Here is a 20,798-nt window from a genome sequence, read left to right on the forward strand (position 1 = left end):
CATCTTCCATCTTACGCAGAATCCGATTGATCTGGTTCAGTCTCACCTGTCGCCTTTGACGGTATTCTTGCTCCAGTTTTTGATGTTTCCGGACTTTGCTCTCAATTATTCGTGCTTTTTCTTTCTCCATTCTATCAAGCTTACGCCTCAAAGATGCCTCGAAAGCTTTCCAATGTTCTGCTCGGCTTTCTTCTGTTGCATTTCGCTTCCGTTTCTTTTTTCTTAACCTAGTTGACCGCCCTGCTGCAATCCCCAGTATTTGCCGGCGCTGGTAAAGTAGCGGCTCGCTGTTCAAGGCAATGGTTTCAGTTCGATGGTCTGCTGTTCCGCTGGATTCAATGTCGTCGGGATACCAATTAACCTGATATTGGTTAGGAATAAAATCAGATTGCAATTGTTGTGGTTGCTAAACATGGATCCTGAGCTTATATACCTGTTGGATGTTATACCTTAATGCGGCTTGACTTATAACAGACTGGAATTGGCGGTCAAGCTCCTGCTTTGTTTCTTGCAGGATCAACATTCTCTCTTCACTTAACGGGTTATGATGAGCCATCACATTGCGTATTTGCTTCGATCTCAAAAGTAAGCCTCCGAAATATTTCGAGGCTTGTTTGCTTAATATACCTCGAAGCCTGCTGTTTCGCTGGGAGCAAGCACATCGAAGAGTATCGACAATTACTGGGAGATCCGCCGCCTGGTGACAATAAAATCCTCTTTCTTCGAGGCCATGCGGGTCCACTATTTCTAGGAGGAGATAACCCAGAAATTCCAACTCTTTGGTCCAATTAAGGACCCTTTTATGAGACTCAAAATATAAATCAATCTGCTGTTGCATGTTTAAGGATCAGTGAGCTTTAGAATATTAATTTAGCTGGGATGTTTATGTTTCAACGCTCTGAATATATAAAGCTAACATAATAATTTAAACGCGGTTGATGTCATGTTGAGATCATAAATGAGGTTCAACCAGACGAAAGCAGCTATTACGTCACTACGTGTAGACTCAGGAAACAGAAAATATCGGTAGATACTTGCTTGAAGCAAACTTGTTGTCATATGTGACTTATAAATCCATATTGGGGAAGGAAAATAAATAAATAAATAAAAAGAAATTAAATTGAAAAGGCGGAGGGAGCCCTTCGTGCTAAATACTAGAAGCTCTGTGCCGCGGCCACTGCCTAAACAGGCCAGTAACCGGGAGTGTCGCCTAGCGAGGTTGGAATTGACTGATCAATTGGTTCATCGCCGTGCTCAACCGATTCATGGAATGAATACATTGGGATAACGTATTAAAGTAGTCATTATGTATGTTTTTTTTTTTTTTCTTTTTTTCTCATTCCTTACATTTTTAATGGATCTTCAGAATATATATCACAGAGCGAAAATTGTTCGGTGGCTATTAGGTAGGTAAGTAATCAGCCGAGCAAAGGAACGCAGCTCTCATATCGGCACCGGGGCACGCTTTCCCCTGGCCGAAACACTGAGAACCGGACCTTGGGCGGCTGCAGGCCTTAGAAACAATTGATCCAAAACCACTAACGCCGTGGCGGATCCAGCCTGACCGAGAGAAAGCGCAAGCCAATGCGCTAGCGAAGCAATCCACCAAAAGTACTACAGTCTCCTCAGACGCCTCAGGAAAAGGGAACCAATTAGGAGCCGCAGCAGTGGCTCTTGACTACAACCGGCAGATAATAGGCTCTCGACAAATCAGTATCGGTTCAATGGAATATTGGTCGGTCTACGCGGCCGAGCTCATGGCAATCTACTACGCAATTGGGCTGGTTTTTCAACTACGACCCAGCGACAATTCTCAGCGATAGTATGTCCGCACTACAGGTAATCGAACACTCATGGAATAAGTCAGGCCAGCGAATTATCCACGCTATTCATCAGTCTGCTAGAGAGCTAAAGGCACGAGGAATCCCACTGCGATTACAATGGGTCCCGGGACACTGCGGTGACCCTGGCAATGAGACAGCGGACCGTCTGGCCAAGGAAGCGGTGGGTGCAGAAAAGAAACATCCTTTCCAACATCTCCTTTCGCGGGAGAAAGCGTACATCCGCAGTAAGATCAAAAGTGAATGTGAACGAGAATGGAGGGCCTCCAAGAACGGAGGGCACCTCCGCCACATTGATCAAACCTTGCCTGCAAGCCGCACGCGCCGGCTCTACGGCTCGCCCCCCTCGCAATCGAGCTTACCTGCTTACCCAACTACGGACCGGCCACTCGTGGCTCGCCACCTATGCCAAGCAACATGGCTTCCGAGATAACGAGCAGTGCGAATGTGGAGCGACAGAAACCGTGGTCCATGTACTTGTTGACTGTCCGCGGCTGAAGGGGATACGGCAAGAATTACGGCGGAAGATCGGAGGAGCATTCAACAACATTTCGGATATGCTGGGAGGAACGGGCCAAGGTAAGGAAGGTAAGTTAGGAGATGCCGCGCAGAGCGTCAGCGTCCTAGGGGCGGTACTGGACTTTGCAGAGGCGTCGCAGAGATTTCGAAGTCGCGCGCCACGAGGGCGGCAGAACAGAACCCCGGGCAGTGGCCAACACAGGCCTTGACGAGGCCCCAAGTTCGTCAGGAAAATAATAGTTCACGGTGAAGGAATGTACATGGAGATTAGAGATAATGGTACCCTGCATATCGCTTAAGGCGAGGAGTCACCGTATGAATAATCATCATCATCATCATCTACTGTAACCGAGAAAACAGAACACGACTACCGTCTCTGAAGGAACCTTTGCAGTAATCAGATGGAGGCTCTCAAGGTGAAAAGAAATGGCTCTGAGCTCCATGATATCGCCAGGCTGGGTGTTTTACGGGGTAGCCATGCTTGGACAAGTCTACTGATCTAAATAGCGAAGAGCTGCTGCCACTGCCAGAATAGGCTCATAACTTAGCCTTGACCCATGCTATGCCAGCACTTCCCGCAGTCATTGCAGCACCTCCCAACTGCGTAACCCCGTTAACAACCGCTAGGCCACTTCCCCCTGCGCCAGCACTCTGTGCTACAGCAATCGCACTCCCGGATACAATATTCCCGATTGAACTATGGAAGGCTGCAGCTGAAGACCCTGTATTTCGTAAACATAAAGTTACTAAATCCCAGAAGTTCAAGAGCCAGGGCGTATCTTGTTGACTCCTCTGCGATAGTAAACATACCTGCTTGTATACCTTCTGCTGTGAACCCTATAGCCGACAGTGCTGGGGCTGTTGCGCAGCCGGGGGCAGCCAGAAGAGCAACGCCAGCAAGGCCGACAACTGCACAGGTGGTTAGAGTCGGGTTTTCAGCACCCCAGCTAGCTGCCTGCCAGTTATTGCGATAATGATTAGAGCTGCTTCGTTGCATGTAAAGGGTGTATACCAACCTGAGCTGTCAGGCTTGCAGACTTTTCAAGGGCAGGTTTGCCGTAAGCTTTGACAACCCCGCCCCCGCCTTCTAACCCCGCTCGCATGATTCCCAAGCCCCCAGAGATCACACCCTCAGTAGAGAAACTTCGGACAGACATAATGCAGCGCTTAAATAGTCGGGCGGTCAGGTAGACGAGACGAAACCGTCAAGTGTAGATATCAATGATTAGCAAAGAAGGATCAACTGACAAGCTGGGGATGTGGCGCTCCGCAGGACTCCTTGGGCCTACAGAAAATCCGGACTGAAAAAACAAAGAAGGATTAACTAATGACTCACCTGCACTCCCATTCCTAGGGCTGTTCACGATACTATATAGTCATGATTTTCGAATATCGTCAATAGTATCGTCAAATTCAAAGCTTGACTATCTTGATCGTCAAATAGTATCGTCAAAGTCCTCAGGTGCCGATACTATATCGTCAAATATCGTTGCCGATACTATTATCGTTAAATAGCGACTGTGACCAGCCTCCGAAGACCTTCTTTCGTGATACCCTATAACCTAACTACCTGATCGGGACTAGCTTTAGAGCCGTCCCACATATACTGTAACTAGCTTCTGAATAGCTTTATAACCTAGCTTAGTTTCTTCGTTGAATGCATACCCTACATTCTCGCGATTACTTATCGCCTGCGTAGCCGTTCGTTACAGTACTGATTTAAACTAGATGACGGCAAATGGACTGCCAAAAACGGCCGCCCTCGACGCTGTTTTTGGCCGTCGATTTGCCAGCTCTTCTACCACTCACTCGGGCACTTGCATCCATGCACACCAACTCACGTAAGGTGAACCTCATTCGCCCGCAGCGAGCCCAGCGACTATATCCTTAGTCGCCTACTTATGCTCACGATTTGCGCATTTTCCCAGCGCTGCGGTTTCAGAAGGGCGCCGAAAATGGCTCCCTCGAAAGATTTCCAGCATAAATGGCGGCCTTCCACCCGAAAGGCCCGATGTTCCTTCTCATAACTACCGAGATTCTACTTTACATACCACGATCCTCCTTGACATCTGGCCCTACCATCCGAATCTGGGCTCCTTTTTCATATAATATCAAGTTGTCGTCAGATAGAAATCTCAGAAACTCGTTTTTATTTGCTTTGTGATTCCTCTATTCCATGGCTCGCCGTCATCAAAAGGCAGACTACCAGTCATCTATCGGGAGCGACGACTCTGATAAAGCCAGCACTGGAGACAGTCAATGCAACACTGACCTAACCGAGCCCGAGGATGAGGCTGATCCACTTCAGGATGCCGGCGACGCGGCTCTGCTCTTTGCAGACAATGAGCATCTACCGGAGTACTATGTCCAACAACTAGCGAACTTCGATGAGACGATCTACACTGTGGAAGACTATGGCAAAGGTACCACAGCTCTTCTTCATCGGGTGGAGGTAAAATGGTCCCAGTAAGCCACACTGTCTGAGCCTCTTCATTCTGTTCCCGATGAGTCGCTTCCCTAACTTTGGAGCTATATAGGTTCTGCGTTTTTCTTCAAAAGGATCCTCAGGAGGAATTCCTATATCTGTCGATTCCGATCTTGTATACCTTCCTGGACTGGATTCTCAACCTACGACATGGAAAAAATAAAAGATGGCTTCCAGGCCTCAAGTGCAAGAGCTCGTTAGACATGTTTTGGAAGGTATTCCGCCGGGTATACGAAAGAGAAACTTCCAACAAGATCACAAAACAGATGAACCGTCAAATGCGCCGAGTATGAGTGATCCTTCCCTAATAGCACAGCTTGACTCGACATCTGGTCCACCTTCGCGTAACTCCTTAAGAGCTAACCAGGAGTGATTGTCTAGGTAATCCGACGACTAGCCAAGAAGCACAAGCTGTCTTTCAAAGGATGCGATAAGCCCCCATTTAACGTGACGGACTTGACAAAGGTCGTAGAGACTACAATCAGCACAACCAAGAAGAAATTTGGGCACGGCCGACATCATATTAAACTGGGACTCTTCTTGCAGCTTGCCGGTCTTACAACAAACCGTCCTTAGACCATCTTAAATCTCCGATATCGTCACATTCAAGTCAGCTTGCTCCGTGACCCTTAGGGCGGCCCTTGTCTCATTGTGATCGAATTCACCTTTAAGTTTACTAAAGAGTGGTTGGGTGCGAAGGATACGTAAGTCATTAATGGCTCTGTTATCGCCAGCTCTAACCAGTCCCTCAGGAACACGTATATTCTTCCTAGAATTTTCTTCAACCCTTCTCTTATCCTTAATCCACACGTCTTCCTCTTGGGCCTCCTTTTCGCAGACCGCGCTTTCGACCAGGTTGATGGCGAGGAGGTGTTAGTTTCTGCAAACCAGCTCCCTCGACTGCAGATCCGGGATAAATACAACCAACTGCGACTTCACCTCGACCCAGCGCTGGACGATATCCCGATATTTCAAGTATCGGAACGGACCCTACAAGGGATTGGCATCTCCCCTATCCAGCCTCTTTCCTACTCGACTCTGGAGCCGTAGGTTAGGAAGATTGGAGCCATTACAGGCTTTCAGCAGGTCACCCGTCCCTACAGTTTGCGCTACGGATCTGGCACGGCATTAGATAGCAGTGGTGCATTACCCTTACCGCCACTGCGCTGGGGAGATCACTAAGTTACTAATTATATGCTAGGCTCTATTAGCGACTCACTACGGAACATTATTATACATTACGCCGGCACTCGCACCTTTCTACGCTACTACCTCAGCAGAAGGATCAATAAAAATCTCCCAGCAATCATCCGCGGCCTTAACCCAAAAGATAATATTATGCGTGCCGCTTACCGGATGAGCCGAACTATTGATCCAAATCGTCCGCAGGAACTGACCACCACACAATCATTATCCGTCAATCAACAACTGGAAATTGTTAAGTTGGCTCGCCGGCGCGATGAGCTTGGTCGACAGATGGGACGTCCTCTGTCAAAGCACGAAGGAACTATATAATATGAGATGTACAAGAAATTAAAACAAGAGATAGTGGGTGCCAGGCAGCGAGCACGACATGCAATTCTTTCTCAGATCCAAGCAAAGTACGACCGAGAGCAGCCGATGCGAGAAATCCAACGCCAACTGTCTGGAGTTATAATAGCCGAAGCAGAGAAACCCTTGAAATGTCCAGAGGTGGTACCAGTCCCATAGAAACGATTGATTAAGAGTCTTCTCACCTTGCCTCGACCGACAATCGAGGAGATGGATAGACGGACGGAAGCTATTAACTCTATAGCTTCTTACTCTCTCTTCGCAGAAGATGATACGTGCCGTCTTCTACAAGACAAACGTTCTCCCAAATAGTATGTTGCTATGAAGCCAGTCAAAGATGGAAGTATACAAGATATAAAGACGGCGGAAACTAGTTAATTTACGGACAACCGGCTGGCAGCTGCAATTGAATCTGTGACGAAGGATAGAAAATCTATAAAGAAGGATAAGAGACCCTTGTTCTGTTTCATCTATCTAGATCAGCCGGATTTGGATATGGAAAGGCGGACGTACAAATTCGCGAGCCACGGAGATGTTACAAAACATATCAAACGAAAACACCTTCAACATATCTCCGCACTATCTGATGTAAGATGCAATGTTTGCGATGAACAGTTTGTTTGCAAAATGTACCTCCAACGGCACGCGATTGACATGCATTCGACCGTAACCTGATCAGTCTGCTTCATAATATCAACAACGTCTGTTGATGCAAGAGTTTGAATTTCAGCGTGCATATTGACGTTGAGTCCCGCCTCTCTTTCGCTCCCCGTGGCATGGGTCTTTCTTAGTGCCAATCCTTGCAAGTCGCAGCGGAATTGGTTTTATGCAAAGTGTAGTATTAGTTGTTTTGAAATTTCTCCCTAAAAGCGGTATATAGATTCTGAAAGAAAATATTCTGTTCCCTCCTTGCTACGCAGCGAAGCGAAGGTGAACATACTGGGAAGGTAGAAAGTATCTCTGACTGAATATATTTTGTCTCATGTGTCACTGCCGTTTCCACCGTTACGGTTCGTACCACTGTTTGGTTCGCCAACCAGCCGCCTTATAGATCCAAATCCAGTATGCCTTGCCACCGGTGGGCAATACGTATCACTTTTTCTCGAGGGCGGGGTTTTCCCCTTTGTTATTCCCTGAGCCATGCCCTCAGGGCATGGGGCGCTAGCGCCTTAGGAGCTTTAATGTTCGGGTCTCGGGAGCCTTGGCCACAGTAGGTTACTCTTTTACACAAGAGTAGGTAGCCCTGAGCCGCCGTCAACGCTGCAGTTCTAGCGCCGCAGTCGTTCTGTCTGTGGGGTAAAATCTTGGTCTTATTGGCCCGTTATCAATGTTAACCTGGTTCAACAAGTATTCGCGGGGAGTCTTGTCGGCCCGCAGCGGTCCAAACCAAGGACCACCCTATGGGAGGCCACTGCGGTACCTGCCGCAGTGTTGGTGACCCACGTCCCCAGGCGATAAACTTCCTTTCCTGATCCTTGGCAGGGCCAACCTACGGCGCTAAGGCTTCCCTTTGCCCTCGGCTGGCCTCACTTGGAGCACCACAGTTGGACTGTTGGTTATCGTCCGACCCAATTGCAGTTGAACGACTAGCTAGGAAAGATCTGATAGGAAGCTATTACAATTAACAAATGTCTAGTATCATGCAATCCAGTATGGTTAAATTCATTATTGACAAAGACCGAAGGCGGTTCTCAATTCACATGGCGCTAGCCAGCTCTTTCCCGAAGGATATACTCCAGCTTCCTTTAAACAGTGAAATCGACGAGGTTGTCTTTGGCTATTGCTGTGAGTTCGTATATACGGGCGATTACACCGTCTCCTTACCGAATTCCAATCCCTCCGGGAGTGCTGTCGTCCAACACAGCAACGACAATACAGTATCTCAAAAATTTGGAACGCGATGGAATCCTATGAACCTGACTGAAAATCTATTCCATCCAACGAATCTTTCTGATATCCATGCTCCCGTCGCTGAGCGACTTGGCCCGGTGCCTTGGTATGAAGATGGAGATACCTTGAATGCAGATCCTGCGGACAATTATACAAATGTGTTCCCGAGCCACGTGCAAGTTTATCGCCTCGGCTATAGAACGAACTGGAATTCGCTATGCCATCGGTCGCTCTATTGGCTCCTACGCTCTCTTGCCCGCTTCAAGCTCTTCCAAGAACGAACTGAAGATATTGTCAAATTTCTAAGATTTGTATTTGAGGAAAGTGAGTGCATGGAGAATCTGCAAAAGATTTTGCGAGATTATGCAGCATGGAATGTGGAAATTCTTATGCGGGACACCGATTTTCAACAACTACTCGACAGAGTACCAACCTTGGAGAAAGCCATTTTCAGTTCAATGTGGAAGTGAGGACTTGGTTCACCGGATATATACAACGGATAGAATGTGCTTTTATTTTTACATGTACATGATTAAGTGTCGTTTTTATCGTTTTTAAAGAAACCTACAATGAAGTATATATACTCCAGCACACGACTGGTTCCTGTAAGATAAATAACCACATCACTCCCACAAACGCTCTGAGGAAGTTTGCTTGACGCTTATTAGGCTGTTGCTAAAATAAACCAATTAGCTGCTGCCTTCACCACGGTAAGTGACTGCTTTCGTGTCTTGAGCCATGGCGTCACGCCTGTTGTTCTAACGCCGCAGTCGCTCTTTCTTTAGGGTTTGTGCGCCATCCTCTGAGGTATTAGTGCCTCAGGCTTTCAGTCTTCTTTCCATGATGGAGGCTTAGCGCCGCAGTATACCTCGCAAAGTATCTGAACGATGTTTCATCGGTCCCTTCTCGCCTAAGTGATGTGGGGGATCACAGGTTTTAGATCGTATAATGTGGGGGCGATTATTGGTTCTAGCAATTTATAATATTGACTATCTCCCAACACTGGACCCGTCCCGTGACTCACAAAATACCTAATCCTGAGACGCATCGGCCTATATTTGATCGTTGAATGGGCAACGCCATTGTTCCTTTCTATTCCCCCCCAGGAACGTTGACCACCATTTCTTATCGAAGCACATCAAATCCAAATTTGCTCCCGGATGTCGAGGGGCAGGAGAGTATCAGTGTCTTAAAGCTACCATCCTCGATGACTGACAAGCCTCTCAGCTCTGAGATTCACCCTACACGAAGGGGGTGTAGAGTAAACTTTCCGCCGACAGTCGTCTTTGGGGGCTAATCTGTAGCATAAGGAGAAGGAACAATGCGAGGTTCTGTACATTTTCAGCACTAATTATAGCAGCCAGCCAGCCACGTATGTCAGGAAGGAAAAGGGAACATAGAGAGGATAATATGTATCAGTCTTATTAATTTATCTCAGAATCAATGAATTTTCATCATAATCATTTTCATGGAGAGCAAGAAATGTAATCTGAACACAAAAAATTACTGGGAATTTCTGGATAATTTGTGCAGCCACGGGAAATTAGCATGTTTGCACTGTTTAGTCGATTGGGGGGGTCCCAATGCCCCCCCCCCCCCCCCCCCGCTAGTGGGCTTTGGGCTTTGTGGCTTCGCGGAAGTCTAGTGTTGAAGGAGCTAAAAGAGAAAATGGAGTCTTCAGAGGCCCTCGGATCAGTAGATAATCATAATTGAATGTGCTTGGGTTGCAGCAATCCGAAATACGAATCGCGCGCTCTCGATACTGAAGTGTGAAGGATTGGTATACCAAGAGCCTGAGCCTCTACCTTAGCATGGCGACAACCTTGACATCAGCGCCTGAAAAACAAGGAGCCAAGCATAACCGAGGAGATCACGCTTGTCCCCGCTATGGCCCGTTCCGAGTGGGTACATGCCTAACCGTACTCAAAGTATAAAACTGCATCAGGCACTACCTTAGGGGTGGTAAGGAACCCCACAGACCACAGCAACCTGCAGGTCAAAACGATCAGTTTCAATCTTTCCTCAATTCCTAACATTTTCCCGGAGCTAATGAATTGAAATGACAAGTATATTCGTAACCATCAGATGAGCACTTTGCTCCATCGCAAATGTGATCCTACCACCAATCTCGATCTCCTTCTCTGTTGCGTCAAAGGAAAATAACACCCTATTGTTTGACACACTCAAAGCTCGCTTCACTCCACCTCCCCCCATCCTCTCGAGAACTTGCCACCAGTGGCCAAGCACACAGTTTCCGAGTTCGATCACTCCCGTCGGTCGTCTTGCTGGCGCGCATCTCAAGAGGTGCAATACCTCTTTCTACCCACTCGATCATCGTTTCTAGGGTGTTCGGCTCATATGGAATAGATGGGTAATGCGGCGAGGGACCACAATGTCCGCCTCCTAAGTTGTTGTTAGTTGACGTTAGGAACCGAAGTAAACTTGAAGTGAAGAGGAAAGAAATGGGAGACTTGAAGCTCACCAGGAATCATAAACAACCTCATCCACTCTTCACCACCTCCGGTAACTTCGTCAATCTTCGATAAATGTTCCATGGGCCACGTAGGCGCATTATACGGATCTGACCAGCCCTGCGTGACGAGCAATTTCCCGCCTGAATTCCTAAACGCAGAAAGATTCGTACCGATTCCGTCGAGGAAGGGAGATACGTAAGTGTCCACTAGGGAGACATCAATAGTCCAGTTGAAGGAGAGGGCCGTGGGAAGGCTGAAATTGAATCGATTATGGGACTGAGCGGATATCAAGTTTTGCAATAGCGGCACAGCGTAGTCTTGCGCCAGCTCGCCCTGCTGACCGGTCCAGTCGGATTCGCTACCAGGCTGGAAACCGGGATAGAGGGATTCATTGGTATCGGGGTGAACGGGGCCCGAGGTGAGGAGAGTGTAGGTTTTTACTTGAGCGGGCGTGAGACAGGTGGTGTTTGAGCCGGATGCAGGACACGCAAGCGATGAAATGTCAAGGGAACAAGATAGAGGGTTCTCAATGACACCGTCTTTGAGACTATCTAGGGCGTCGCAGGCGTCGAGGACTCGGGAACGTATAAAGTTGAGGGTGTCTTGAGGAAGACGGGCGTGTTCCTGGACATCCGTGTCAGCTGTTTTCTTTCCCTTTGATAGAAAGAAAAGGGAGGACTCTTACAGTGGCAGACCTCCAACCCCACAGAAACGACAACATAAGATGCGAATACCAATTCCCTGGGCAAGAAGCCACGATGCCATCAAATAAATGGGGATGAAACTCTGCCGCTGCGAAGCCCTGCGCTCCACCCGTTGAGCATCCCTCGTAGTAACTGTACTCCGGCGAAGAAGCGTAGAAGAGCCCAGTGATGGATTTAGCCGACGAGGTGAAGTCTGCGATAGAGTTACGGATCCACGCGAGGGTTTGATTCACGTCGTGCAGAAAGGGGAGGTATGTGGCGCCGCTGTCGACATCGTTGTTTGCTTGTCGGTGGCCGCCGTCGCCGCCGGCTACCGCGAAGCCCTTTTCGACATTTTTGAGCATCGTAGAGGTGTCAATAATCCCTGCAAAACCGCTATTTCCTGGTCGATTGTGTGAGACTAAGTGCGTTTGCGGTGGGAAAAGAAAACGCACCGACGGAGAGATAGCGTCCGGTATATGTCTCGCTGTCTGGAAGCCAGAGTTCAAAGTTGACGCTGTTGTTACCGAGATATGGAATAGACCCTTGCAGTCGGCAGAAGGGGATAGAGTTCAAGGTCCCAGACACGTTCATGCCGTGGACGTTGATGAACGAGGATCGCGGAGACTGGACGTTTTCCAGCTGGGAGACGACCCCCGAAAGCTGTGTGCATTGTTTCTGGAGGCCGCCTTGTGCTGCTTGACCGGCAACAAAGAGAGAGGCCAGGGCTGTGCGGTCTCGGACCCTCATGGTTTCAACTGTAAGGAGCCAAATTTATGATGGTTTATCGGGGAGAATCACAATCAATGGGCTAACGCTGTCCATTTTAAAAATTCGTTCAACCCTGCGGGGCACGGGACAATTCCCCAGATTGACCCATTTCAGAGCATGATGAAATCATTGGCCAAGGAGTGTACGCTCCAATCGGTCGTTCAAACAACCAAGTGCCAAAATGTGATCGGCGTCATTGGGAGTCGAGGGAATGTGGAGTTGCGGAGATTCTCCACCCAACGGAGAAACGGAGAAACCCTGGTAGACTGGGGGTGGTATTCTATGCGAGAATTGAGCCATCTGCCTACCGCCAGAGGTGGCCAGGGTAGTAGTTCAGTGGACCCTGCCCCGACTAACACTGAAGAGTCCTCTGATAGCGGTTACCCTATTCATGTCTATAACAAAGTGTAGAGGTAGATAAACCCGCGGCTATTACTCCCACCGGGGATCAGGTTAAAGGGGGAGCTTTTAACCAAATGTAGTAGAAGGCTTCTGTAGGTCCCCCTCCACGAGGTCTTTCCTGCAGACTTGTATACCTTATACACATAAATTGGCCGTAGCTTGAACGATGGACGTATAACATTTCATGGTAACATACATGAAGACGTGCCCGCATAGATCTATTTAGTGAGAACGGGTTATTACCGCAACCCCAGCATGGCCCAATGAGTGCCGAAATGGAAAATAATGGAATTCTCTCACTGTCTCTCTGTCTGCCCCTGGGACAACGAATCTCTAGCTAGGTGAAACATCCCCCAACTGAAATGATATCCAAAAGACCTGACCAGAATCAGTCCCAGACACAAGTGTCTGATCATTGACAGCATAGGACGACCCGCCGTGAGGTCGGCATTCAGGAGGGCGCCACACGAGTCTTTCTGAGCCGTATGCTCTCACTATCCAGCCATTATCCTCCCAATTGTATTCGACGGCTTTAGGCTGCGGCGGGGCTGGCATGCGAGGTCTGACGCGATGATTGATGACCGCCAAGCCATCTTTCCAAGACGTACCCTCAAATACGCTATAGGTTGATTGAGTAGGCACTTTTGCTACTTGTTCCATATCCAAGTTCCAGATCCTGTTGAAGCCACCGGAGTGTGTTGCCAGCGGTTTACCGTCGGGAGAAAATATCACAGAGGTATAATAACTACCGTCTTTGCGAGTATGTAATATGCTCCTTGTTTTGGAATACCATAGGACCATTGTTCCGTCATTCGCACAGGATGCCGCGTGCTGGCCAGTGGGTGAAAATGCCACGTAATTTACAATGTCTGAATGAGGCCGTGAGATGTGTTCCTGCGCATGTTGCTGCATGCCCGGCGTGATATCCCAGAGACTGACGTCTCCCATTTGTGCAGCCGAAATCAAAACTTGGCCATCTGGCAAAAACATCAGATCTCGCACGCTATCAGAGCATTTGAAGATCTGTATCAGAGTCCAAGTTGTTGTGTGCCGTATTTCAATTGTACCATCCTCCATCCCCACCGCTAGTAGCAGGTTGTTCGATGTCCCATAGCCTCACTGTCCCCTGATGCTTTGAAGCAGCTAAAAGCTTCCCACAAGGGGAAAATTCCACGGAGAGACCCCGATGATTTTCAAGGCTTTGTAACAGAGTACCTGTAGCTGTGTTCCATACCATGACCGATTCCTGTGATGATATGGCCATAAGACTGCCATCTGGAGAGGCTGAGACGGTCTCACGGCACCACCAGCTAACGTTAGTAATAAGGCACCCCAACTGTCCAACTGTCCTCAAGTGGTTCTACTCCCGAGATCCAGCGAGGAACCTCTTCTCGGAAAGCTTTTCTCATGGCACTAGCTTCCGGCATGGATACAAGCGCAGAGACATAGACTTGCAGTGGCGCTTGCGCTATGACAAATGAGAACTTTATAACAAATCTTTCCCCATCGAGTAGGAATTGTTAAAGCTCTTTGCTTTCGTCATCTTAATAATGATTGTTACTATTAGCTCAAAAACTAGTAAGCTATAGGATACCGGACGAGCAGCATACCGTAAGCATGGGAACTAGAGCGTTAATCAAATCAATGGCATATGGTATGGTTTCCAGCAAGCTCAAAGCTTCCAGCCAATGTAAAAAGTGTTGGCGGAGGAACGTGTGGATAACGTCGAGATCAGGAATCCGCGGACCACCTTGTTTCAAATGATAGACCCAATATTGACAGGAATATCGAACTTGATCCAATGGATTCAAGACTGACACTTGCACCTCTTCCGTCAGCACGCCGTGATTTGGTAGCTTGTACATGTTCCGTTCCAGATGATTGTTCATGCGGCTTAAGGACTGTTCAAAGACTTCATGATGTAGTTCCTCAAGAGACTCTTGTTTGAGACTCGGGCGGTTATCTCTCAGGAACTCTTGTGCTGATTGATGGATCACATGGACCGTATCTCACTGGAGTGTCAAGAAAGAGCTGCAGTCCAGAACAACGTATTTCACACGATCTTTCGGCAGTTTTGAAGCCCTTCTAGTTCGCATAGTGCTAAAGGTCGACAGGCAACCATGACCACAGCGAGTGCATTTTTGCAATAATCGAAACGGCAACGTGGATTCAATTTTTTCAATCTTCCAAGCAAGAACTCGTATAGATCGTGGAGTTTGTCGGGAACGCTGTCGAGAATTTCTTCCCAGTAAGTGTCAGGCAAGGAAATGAGCTGATCACAAACCAACGATACCTAGAGAAAGGTTCTTCCTGTGTTTCCCTTCAGTCTGTCAATCGTTTGATTGACGAGGTTTTCATCGCCCGTGCTCCCCTCGAAAAGTGTCCTCTTTTGGTCTATGTAGATGGTTATAGGCCCCGAAAGTGAATGATCGTCAAGTCTGATCACGGCTTTGGAAGAGGCACTGATATTCTTCATTTTCTCGTCGATTTCAAGCAAGGGTCGACTGGTTACCAGTATCTTGACCTTCGCCGGTGTCCCGTCTGTAGGGATTAGCTTCATGATCCGGAAGACATCTTCGCCTGCGTTTTTACATTTATCCAGAGCATCAATCAAAAGATCAACCTGACCAAGTTCATTGTCATTGGCCATCTTGTTGGAAATTGGTAACAGGCTGGTAAATGCCATGGGGTCATTGAAGAGTGCACTCCCGGACTCCTCATAACTAGGCCGTAGGTGTCGTGCAAGGCCTGGATTTTGGACGAGGAGGAGCCACATGAGAGCTCGCAAGACTGCCGCACCCTCATTGAGCTCTTTTTCAGTGTCTTGATTGAGGAAATAAACGATTTCTTGATCATGCACGCCAGACAGGTTACTTGCAAGAAGCTCTTGGATGAGACCCACAGACAGCATTGTCTTTCCAGTTCCTGCCTGTCCATTGATCCACAAGAGATTGGGAGAATTCGGATTTTCCCAGTCAACGAAGCTTTTATACTCTTCGGTATCCAGAACCCACCCGTACAATTCCCTGACGGACTTTTCTCTTCTCTCTTCGATGTCCCGAATTTCAGTGCGGGGATCAATCCCGCGTAGATGCTGCATGCACGAGATCTGGGGCTAATGTCCAGTTAGTCTACTTCTTTCCCCTCTTCCTTAGTCCCCACTTCTTCCGAAACATCAAGATCTAGACCATTGAACACCAAGCCTTCTTGCGAACTCCCTGTTTTGCAAATAATATTGCAACACCGTGAAGTGGGTGCCCAACACGGCTTGACCCAAATTCTCTGTCACGGCCAGTCAGACTAAACAAACGGACACACAACATGATTTTCAAGACAATCTCTCACTCTAGTTTTTCGGCTAGACTGAACAGCACAGTGGAAATTGCACCACCGCCAGCAACCAATTATATCAGATGGGGCCGCATCTGGATTGGATTTCTCGTGTGTCGATCGGTTGAGACGGAATGAGAGATGAAGAAACACGAACGAAAAGAAACGCCTTTTTGCTAGACCGATGCAGGGAGCCGAGTCAGGGGTGATACCAGGCTGGTTGGTTGCATTCGTTGGATGGATGGGGATTCGTTTGCCGTCACGAGAGGGAGAAGGCTGAAGAGATTTGATTTTTTTTTTCCGGCCTTTTTTGGGGGGCTTTTGCGATCGCGAAGTCATGTTGATGGGTGTTGTAGGGTATCAGAGTTCATTGCCAGATGCGAAAATAGGCAAAGCAGAGCTAGACGTACAGGTACTGTACCCATGAGGATTGCGAATCCATCTGGCTGATCGGCCCCGGAGAGTTGGAACGCGGACCCCATCGCCGACTCTCATAGGGTGGAGACAACAAACATCGGGAATTCGATCTTCATGCAGCTCCGTATCGCTGCCTCCGCGGGTTGACTCTGGGGAGAAAAGCCGGAGGGCGCCATGCGCCGATCCCCTGGGACATGTCGCATACTCTTCATCCTCGCGAAAGCATGCGTCAGATGCCGATCCTCTCAGTTAGCACACGCAGTACTGAGCAAGTACTACATACCTGTTGTGATCTGGACCATCCGCCGAGGCCGCGGTGCATTAGGGATCCCAGGGTGGAATAGATTAACTCTTGCCTGAATCCGACGGGGATCCTCGAGATCGGCGTTCTAGTGCCAGGAACATGGATTCAGGAGACGGGGACGATTCGATATGGCAGGGATCCTTGGACAGGCGTTGATTAACCAGATGTATTCACTGTAGGGTGCGCTGTAGTATAAACTGGAGTAAGTATACAGTCTGGAGATGCGGGTGAACGCTCACCCGAGTCATGGTCCTGCCCCGCCAAACCTCTTTCTCTGCTTTCTTATTCCAGGGAAATTGACCGTGATGGGTATAATCCATTGATTTGATCCCGATGTCCTACATTCACTGTATAAAGGATCTGGGAGAAGGTCATCAACCACCGTGTACTGTGACAAGTATAAGTGGCACCGGAGCACATCCATCCATATCCACCTTTGACTCCAAACCTCCCCCTCTTCGGCTTCCCGCCTCCAATTTTCTCTTCCCCATCATTTCTCGGAATCAGCCCATCCTCCGTCCTTCGCCGTCCCTTCGTCATACCGTCGGCCTTTTTCACCTGGGCTGTTTATTCCGGTCTTCTTCTACGATTAAAAAATATCCTCTGTATTTCGATTTCTGCCCACCACCCTCACTCGCCGCCCGTCCAGTGGGCCGAAACTCCGCCCGACCACGTTTTCCCCACGGGGTTTTTGCGTTTTTTTCTGCCTTCACCGGTCGCTCTTCTCGTCGCTGTCCCTGTCCCGCCACGCCACACCACGCATCGCCTGGGTCTATGGCTGCCTTCATCCGCTTACTGCCTTGACCTGTCATCCTCGGTTTTGGTCATCGGTCCGCGACCCTCGTGGGCTGATGGGCCGGCCTGGCGAAAATTTGAATCCCCTCCGGTACCCGGCCGTTGGCGAACACTTGAACGGTATATGAATCGGAATCAAAGATTAGCAATTTATGACAAGTTAGAAGCTGCACCATGGCTTCGGTGGTCAGCGCAATGCCGGGGTTGGACGGTCCCAAGTCCAACCGAAGAGCTCACAGTGAGATGGAGACCTCCGATAACGAGGCCCATCCCGCCGGCAATGGGACGCCGCGCAAGAGGAAGAGAAACCGCAAGGTGCATTCCGATCGCAAATACGACTGCACCTTTGAGGGCTGCGGCAAGAGTTATTCCCGCGCCGAGCATCTCTACCGACATCAACTGAACCGTATGCAGGCACATGTACCATAGAAACCCGGGAGTGTAGCTAATTAAACTTGACTTAGATGCCCCAAAGCAGATCTACCGATGCGACTTTCCCGACTGCTATCGCTCCTTCGTGCGACAGGATCTGTGCCTTCGACACCGTGAACGACACACCACCCAAGGATCTCAACTGCAGAAGCGCGATCACTTCGCGCAGGCGGCCTCCTCCAACCCCATTCCTATCCCCATCCCTCAGCCCGCGGCCGTCTCGCCGTCGACCGACCTCTCTTCCGGGCGTGCGTCGACTGCAGGCTTGCTGGATTCCCAGGCTATCAGCAATGCGAACCAAAATGTTGCGACATCCTCGTCACCCCCCTCGGCCGGCATCAACCGGACGTTCAGCTATCAGCAACTACTTCCGCAGCGCGACATCGAGACGACCAACGCCTCCTTCTCACGGCCTGCAGGCGCGAACGCCCACGTTTCTCCTCCCAGCCAGCGGACCGCGTATAGCCCTCCCAGCCTACACAAAGCGCGTGTCGCGCACCCAAACAGAAATTCGGTGACCGGATCGACAAGCTCTGGCGAGCTGGGCAACGAGCCCCAGTCGCGACCGTCCGTATCCGAGTCCAGTCACAGCTCTGCCGCCCAATCTCATGACCCGAGTTCGGTCTTTTCGATACCCGCCGAGCTGACCGGGTCTTCCTTGGTCAGCCCGACGGCGTACGGCTCTCAGACAAACCTCCAGATGCCCGTGAACGGTTATTCGGATATCTCTCTAGCGCCCGCTGCGTCTTCGACTCCCGCATCCCTCGGTCCAACTGCGGGCCTGAACGCTTTGGATTCCATGTCCGGAATGATGGCCTCCGGGGCCGTGGGTGACGGCGGGTTTGACTCGCTAACCTCGTGCGTCTATCCTATCTTCGGCAGCGAGTCCTACAACCGGTCCCCCTTCGCTATGGCCGACGATTTCACCGCGTGGCTGTTCAATGAACCTCCGGCGGTGTCGTCCTCCGTCGGCTATCCGTCCGGGACCACTATGGTGCCTAACTACCTGGACGCTGCGCAGCTGCAGAACCAGTTCTTCATGGGTGACTCGGCCTACGGGGCGTTCTTGAGCGGCGTAGTGCCACACCACCCCATGAGCGTGACCAGCATCCTGGATCCCGGATCGCCGCGCGCAATCATGTCCGAGGACAAGCGGCAGGAACTACTGCACCTCATGGCGACGCGGTTCAACGAGGCGGCCTATTCCGTTGTGGCAAAACGCAAAGACGCCCTGATGGAGGGCGACATGGATGACGACAACCACGTGCTGAGCCTGCGGATGATGCAGACGTACGTTGGCTCGTATTGGTACCACTTTCACGCGCAGCTGCCCATTCTGCACCGTCCGACCTTCGTCGCCGACCAAGCGCCCAACCTGCTGCTGCTGGCTGTCATGGCAATCGGCGCGTCCACTCTGGACCACATCCACGGGCCCGAGGTGACCGAGGCGGCGTCCGAGCTGGCGAATTTCATTGTCTGGCATCTGCGCTGGGAGATCTTCATGGACGCCGATTTCCGACCGCCCGCCAAGCTCTGGGTCTTCCAGGCGCTGCTGCTGCTGGAGGTCTACGAAAAGATGTACTCTACGCGTGCATTGCACGAGCGGGCCCACATCCACCACGACACTACCCTGACGCTGATGCGTCGCGGCAGCTCGTTGATCGGGCGGTCGGCTTTCGACTCGCCCGCAAGCCTGCGCGATGACAACCAGGTCCGATCGGCGTCGGGCTCGACCACCACACCCGACTTTGCGGCCGACGAGTCGTGGACACACTGGATCAAAACTGAGGCCACTCGGCGCGTGGCGTTTGCCGCGTTCGTACTGGACTCGACGCACGCCACTATGTTCGGGCACTCGGCTAAGATGGTCGCCCACGAGCTCCGGCTGCCCCTGCCGTGCGACGAGGCGCTGTGGTCGGCGACCAGCGCTGCCGAGGTGGCGCGCGTGCAGTCCAGCCTGCATGCCAACGGCGTCAAGCCGGTCATGTTTCTAGACGGGCTCAAGAAGACCCTGAATGGCCAACGGGTGCGTACTAATGCTTTCGGACGCACCATCATCATGTCCGGTCTGCTCAGTGTCAGCTGGCACATGAACCAGCGAGACCTCCAGGTTAGCTCGCTTGGGGTTCCCCAGGCGCTGGGTGGCCGGGATAAGTGGCGGTCGGCGCTGCTGCGGGCCTTTGATAACTGGCGGCGCGATTTTGACGAGGCGCTGGGACAGATTGGATCGCCGCCGTTTCCCAACCACGCATTCAATCGCGTCCGACACCCGCTGGACGAGGACAACGTGTTCGAGTCGCGCGACGTGCTGCACGGGCTCGCCCACATGGCGTCGCACGTGGACATTGTCGACTGCCAGATCTTTGCGGGCGCAGGGCGTCTGATGGGTCGGTCCATCACCCCGAGAGACTACAGCGCCGCCCGCGAGAAGATGATCGAGCGCTGGGCGACCAAGGCGTCAGCCCGCGACGCCGCCTTCTACGCGTTGAAGTTCTTGTCCGAGTGCTTGCTGAACTGGGGGTCGGAGGAGGGCAGCGACTGCTACTCGGGCCGTCACGACTTCCTGCTCAACCGACCGTGGGTCATCTACGTGGCGGCGTTGGTGGTGTGGTGTTACGGGTTCGCCTTGGAAGGACCGATCGCCTCGCCGCCGGCTCTGGCAACGGTCGCCGACCAGAGGCGCAACATGCAGGAGTTCCTGCGACGGGTCGGCGGCGTGAAATCCCCCAACGATCTCGAGGGGATGCAAGGACGCAACCAGTGCCTGGGGCTGTTGGTCATCCTGCGCCAGGGATTTCTCGATGCGCGATGGGAGCTCTTGGCGGAAGCAGCCAATCTACTAGGCAGCTGTATCGATAAACTACGAGGAACATAGCAGATTTGATATGGACATATTTGGGAGTC

At 50.5% G+C, this 20,798-nt stretch overlaps 8 protein-coding genes across 8 annotated transcripts; 4 read left to right on the forward strand and 4 right to left on the reverse strand.

The window, feature by feature from the left end:
- Positions 1 to 1,824: 1,824 nt before the first annotated feature.
- KD926_003478 (ribonuclease H family protein) lies at positions 1,825 to 2,569 on the forward strand (the record flags this gene model as incomplete). The annotated part of the gene is made up of 2 exons (XM_053094832.1): positions 1,825 to 2,068; positions 2,157 to 2,569. The coding sequence occupies 2 exons, from the start codon at positions 1,825 to 1,827 to the stop codon at positions 2,567 to 2,569; spliced, it is 657 nt and encodes a 218-aa protein (XP_052950433.1).
- A 328-nt stretch (positions 2,570 to 2,897) lies between these two features.
- On the reverse strand, positions 2,898 to 3,517 carry KD926_003479 (uncharacterized protein; the record flags this gene model as incomplete). The annotated part of the gene is made up of 3 exons (XM_053094833.1): positions 2,898 to 3,082; positions 3,171 to 3,315; positions 3,377 to 3,517. 3 exons carry the CDS (start codon positions 3,515 to 3,517, stop codon positions 2,898 to 2,900), a joined length of 471 nt encoding a protein of 156 aa, XP_052950434.1.
- Positions 3,518 to 4,536: 1,019 nt separating this feature from the next.
- KD926_003480 (C2H2 finger domain protein) lies at positions 4,537 to 6,360 on the forward strand (the record flags this gene model as incomplete). Its single annotated transcript, XM_053094835.1, has 6 exons — positions 4,537 to 4,826; positions 4,898 to 5,132; positions 5,479 to 5,549; positions 5,598 to 5,891; positions 5,949 to 5,983; positions 6,047 to 6,360. The coding sequence occupies 6 exons, from the start codon at positions 4,537 to 4,539 to the stop codon at positions 6,358 to 6,360; spliced, it is 1,239 nt and encodes a 412-aa protein (XP_052950435.1).
- Positions 6,361 to 8,024: 1,664 nt separating this feature from the next.
- On the forward strand, positions 8,025 to 8,756 carry KD926_003481 (uncharacterized protein; the record flags this gene model as incomplete). Its single annotated transcript, XM_053094836.1, has 1 exon — positions 8,025 to 8,756. One exon carries the CDS (start codon positions 8,025 to 8,027, stop codon positions 8,754 to 8,756), a length of 732 nt encoding a protein of 243 aa, XP_052950436.1.
- A 1,697-nt stretch (positions 8,757 to 10,453) lies between these two features.
- KD926_003482 (putative feruloyl esterase B precursor) lies at positions 10,454 to 12,193 on the reverse strand (the record flags this gene model as incomplete). The annotated part of the gene is made up of 4 exons (XM_053094837.1): positions 10,454 to 10,689; positions 10,769 to 11,384; positions 11,446 to 11,846; positions 11,899 to 12,193. 4 exons carry the CDS (start codon positions 12,191 to 12,193, stop codon positions 10,454 to 10,456), a joined length of 1,548 nt encoding a protein of 515 aa, XP_052950437.1.
- Positions 12,194 to 12,949: 756 nt separating this feature from the next.
- Positions 12,950 to 13,693, reverse strand: KD926_003483 (WD40 repeat domain-containing protein; the record flags this gene model as incomplete). The annotated part of the gene is made up of 1 exon (XM_053094838.1): positions 12,950 to 13,693. One exon carries the CDS (start codon positions 13,691 to 13,693, stop codon positions 12,950 to 12,952), a length of 744 nt encoding a protein of 247 aa, XP_052950438.1.
- A 1,216-nt stretch (positions 13,694 to 14,909) lies between these two features.
- Positions 14,910 to 15,716, reverse strand: KD926_003484 (WD40 repeat-like protein; the record flags this gene model as incomplete). The annotated part of the gene is made up of 1 exon (XM_053094839.1): positions 14,910 to 15,716. One exon carries the CDS (start codon positions 15,714 to 15,716, stop codon positions 14,910 to 14,912), a length of 807 nt encoding a protein of 268 aa, XP_052950439.1.
- Positions 15,717 to 17,636: 1,920 nt separating this feature from the next.
- On the forward strand, positions 17,637 to 20,769 carry KD926_003485 (putative C2H2 finger domain protein; the record flags this gene model as incomplete). The annotated part of the gene is made up of 2 exons (XM_053094840.1): positions 17,637 to 17,868; positions 17,927 to 20,769. The coding sequence occupies 2 exons, from the start codon at positions 17,637 to 17,639 to the stop codon at positions 20,767 to 20,769; spliced, it is 3,075 nt and encodes a 1,024-aa protein (XP_052950440.1).
- Positions 20,770 to 20,798: the final 29 nt, after the last annotated feature.

Source organism: Aspergillus affinis (assembly GCF_023601865.1).
Source record: "Aspergillus affinis strain CMG 70 chromosome Unknown NODE_184_length_49026_cov_87_538377, whole genome shotgun sequence".
NCBI classification, from domain to species: domain Eukaryota; kingdom Fungi; phylum Ascomycota; class Eurotiomycetes; order Eurotiales; family Aspergillaceae; genus Aspergillus; species Aspergillus affinis.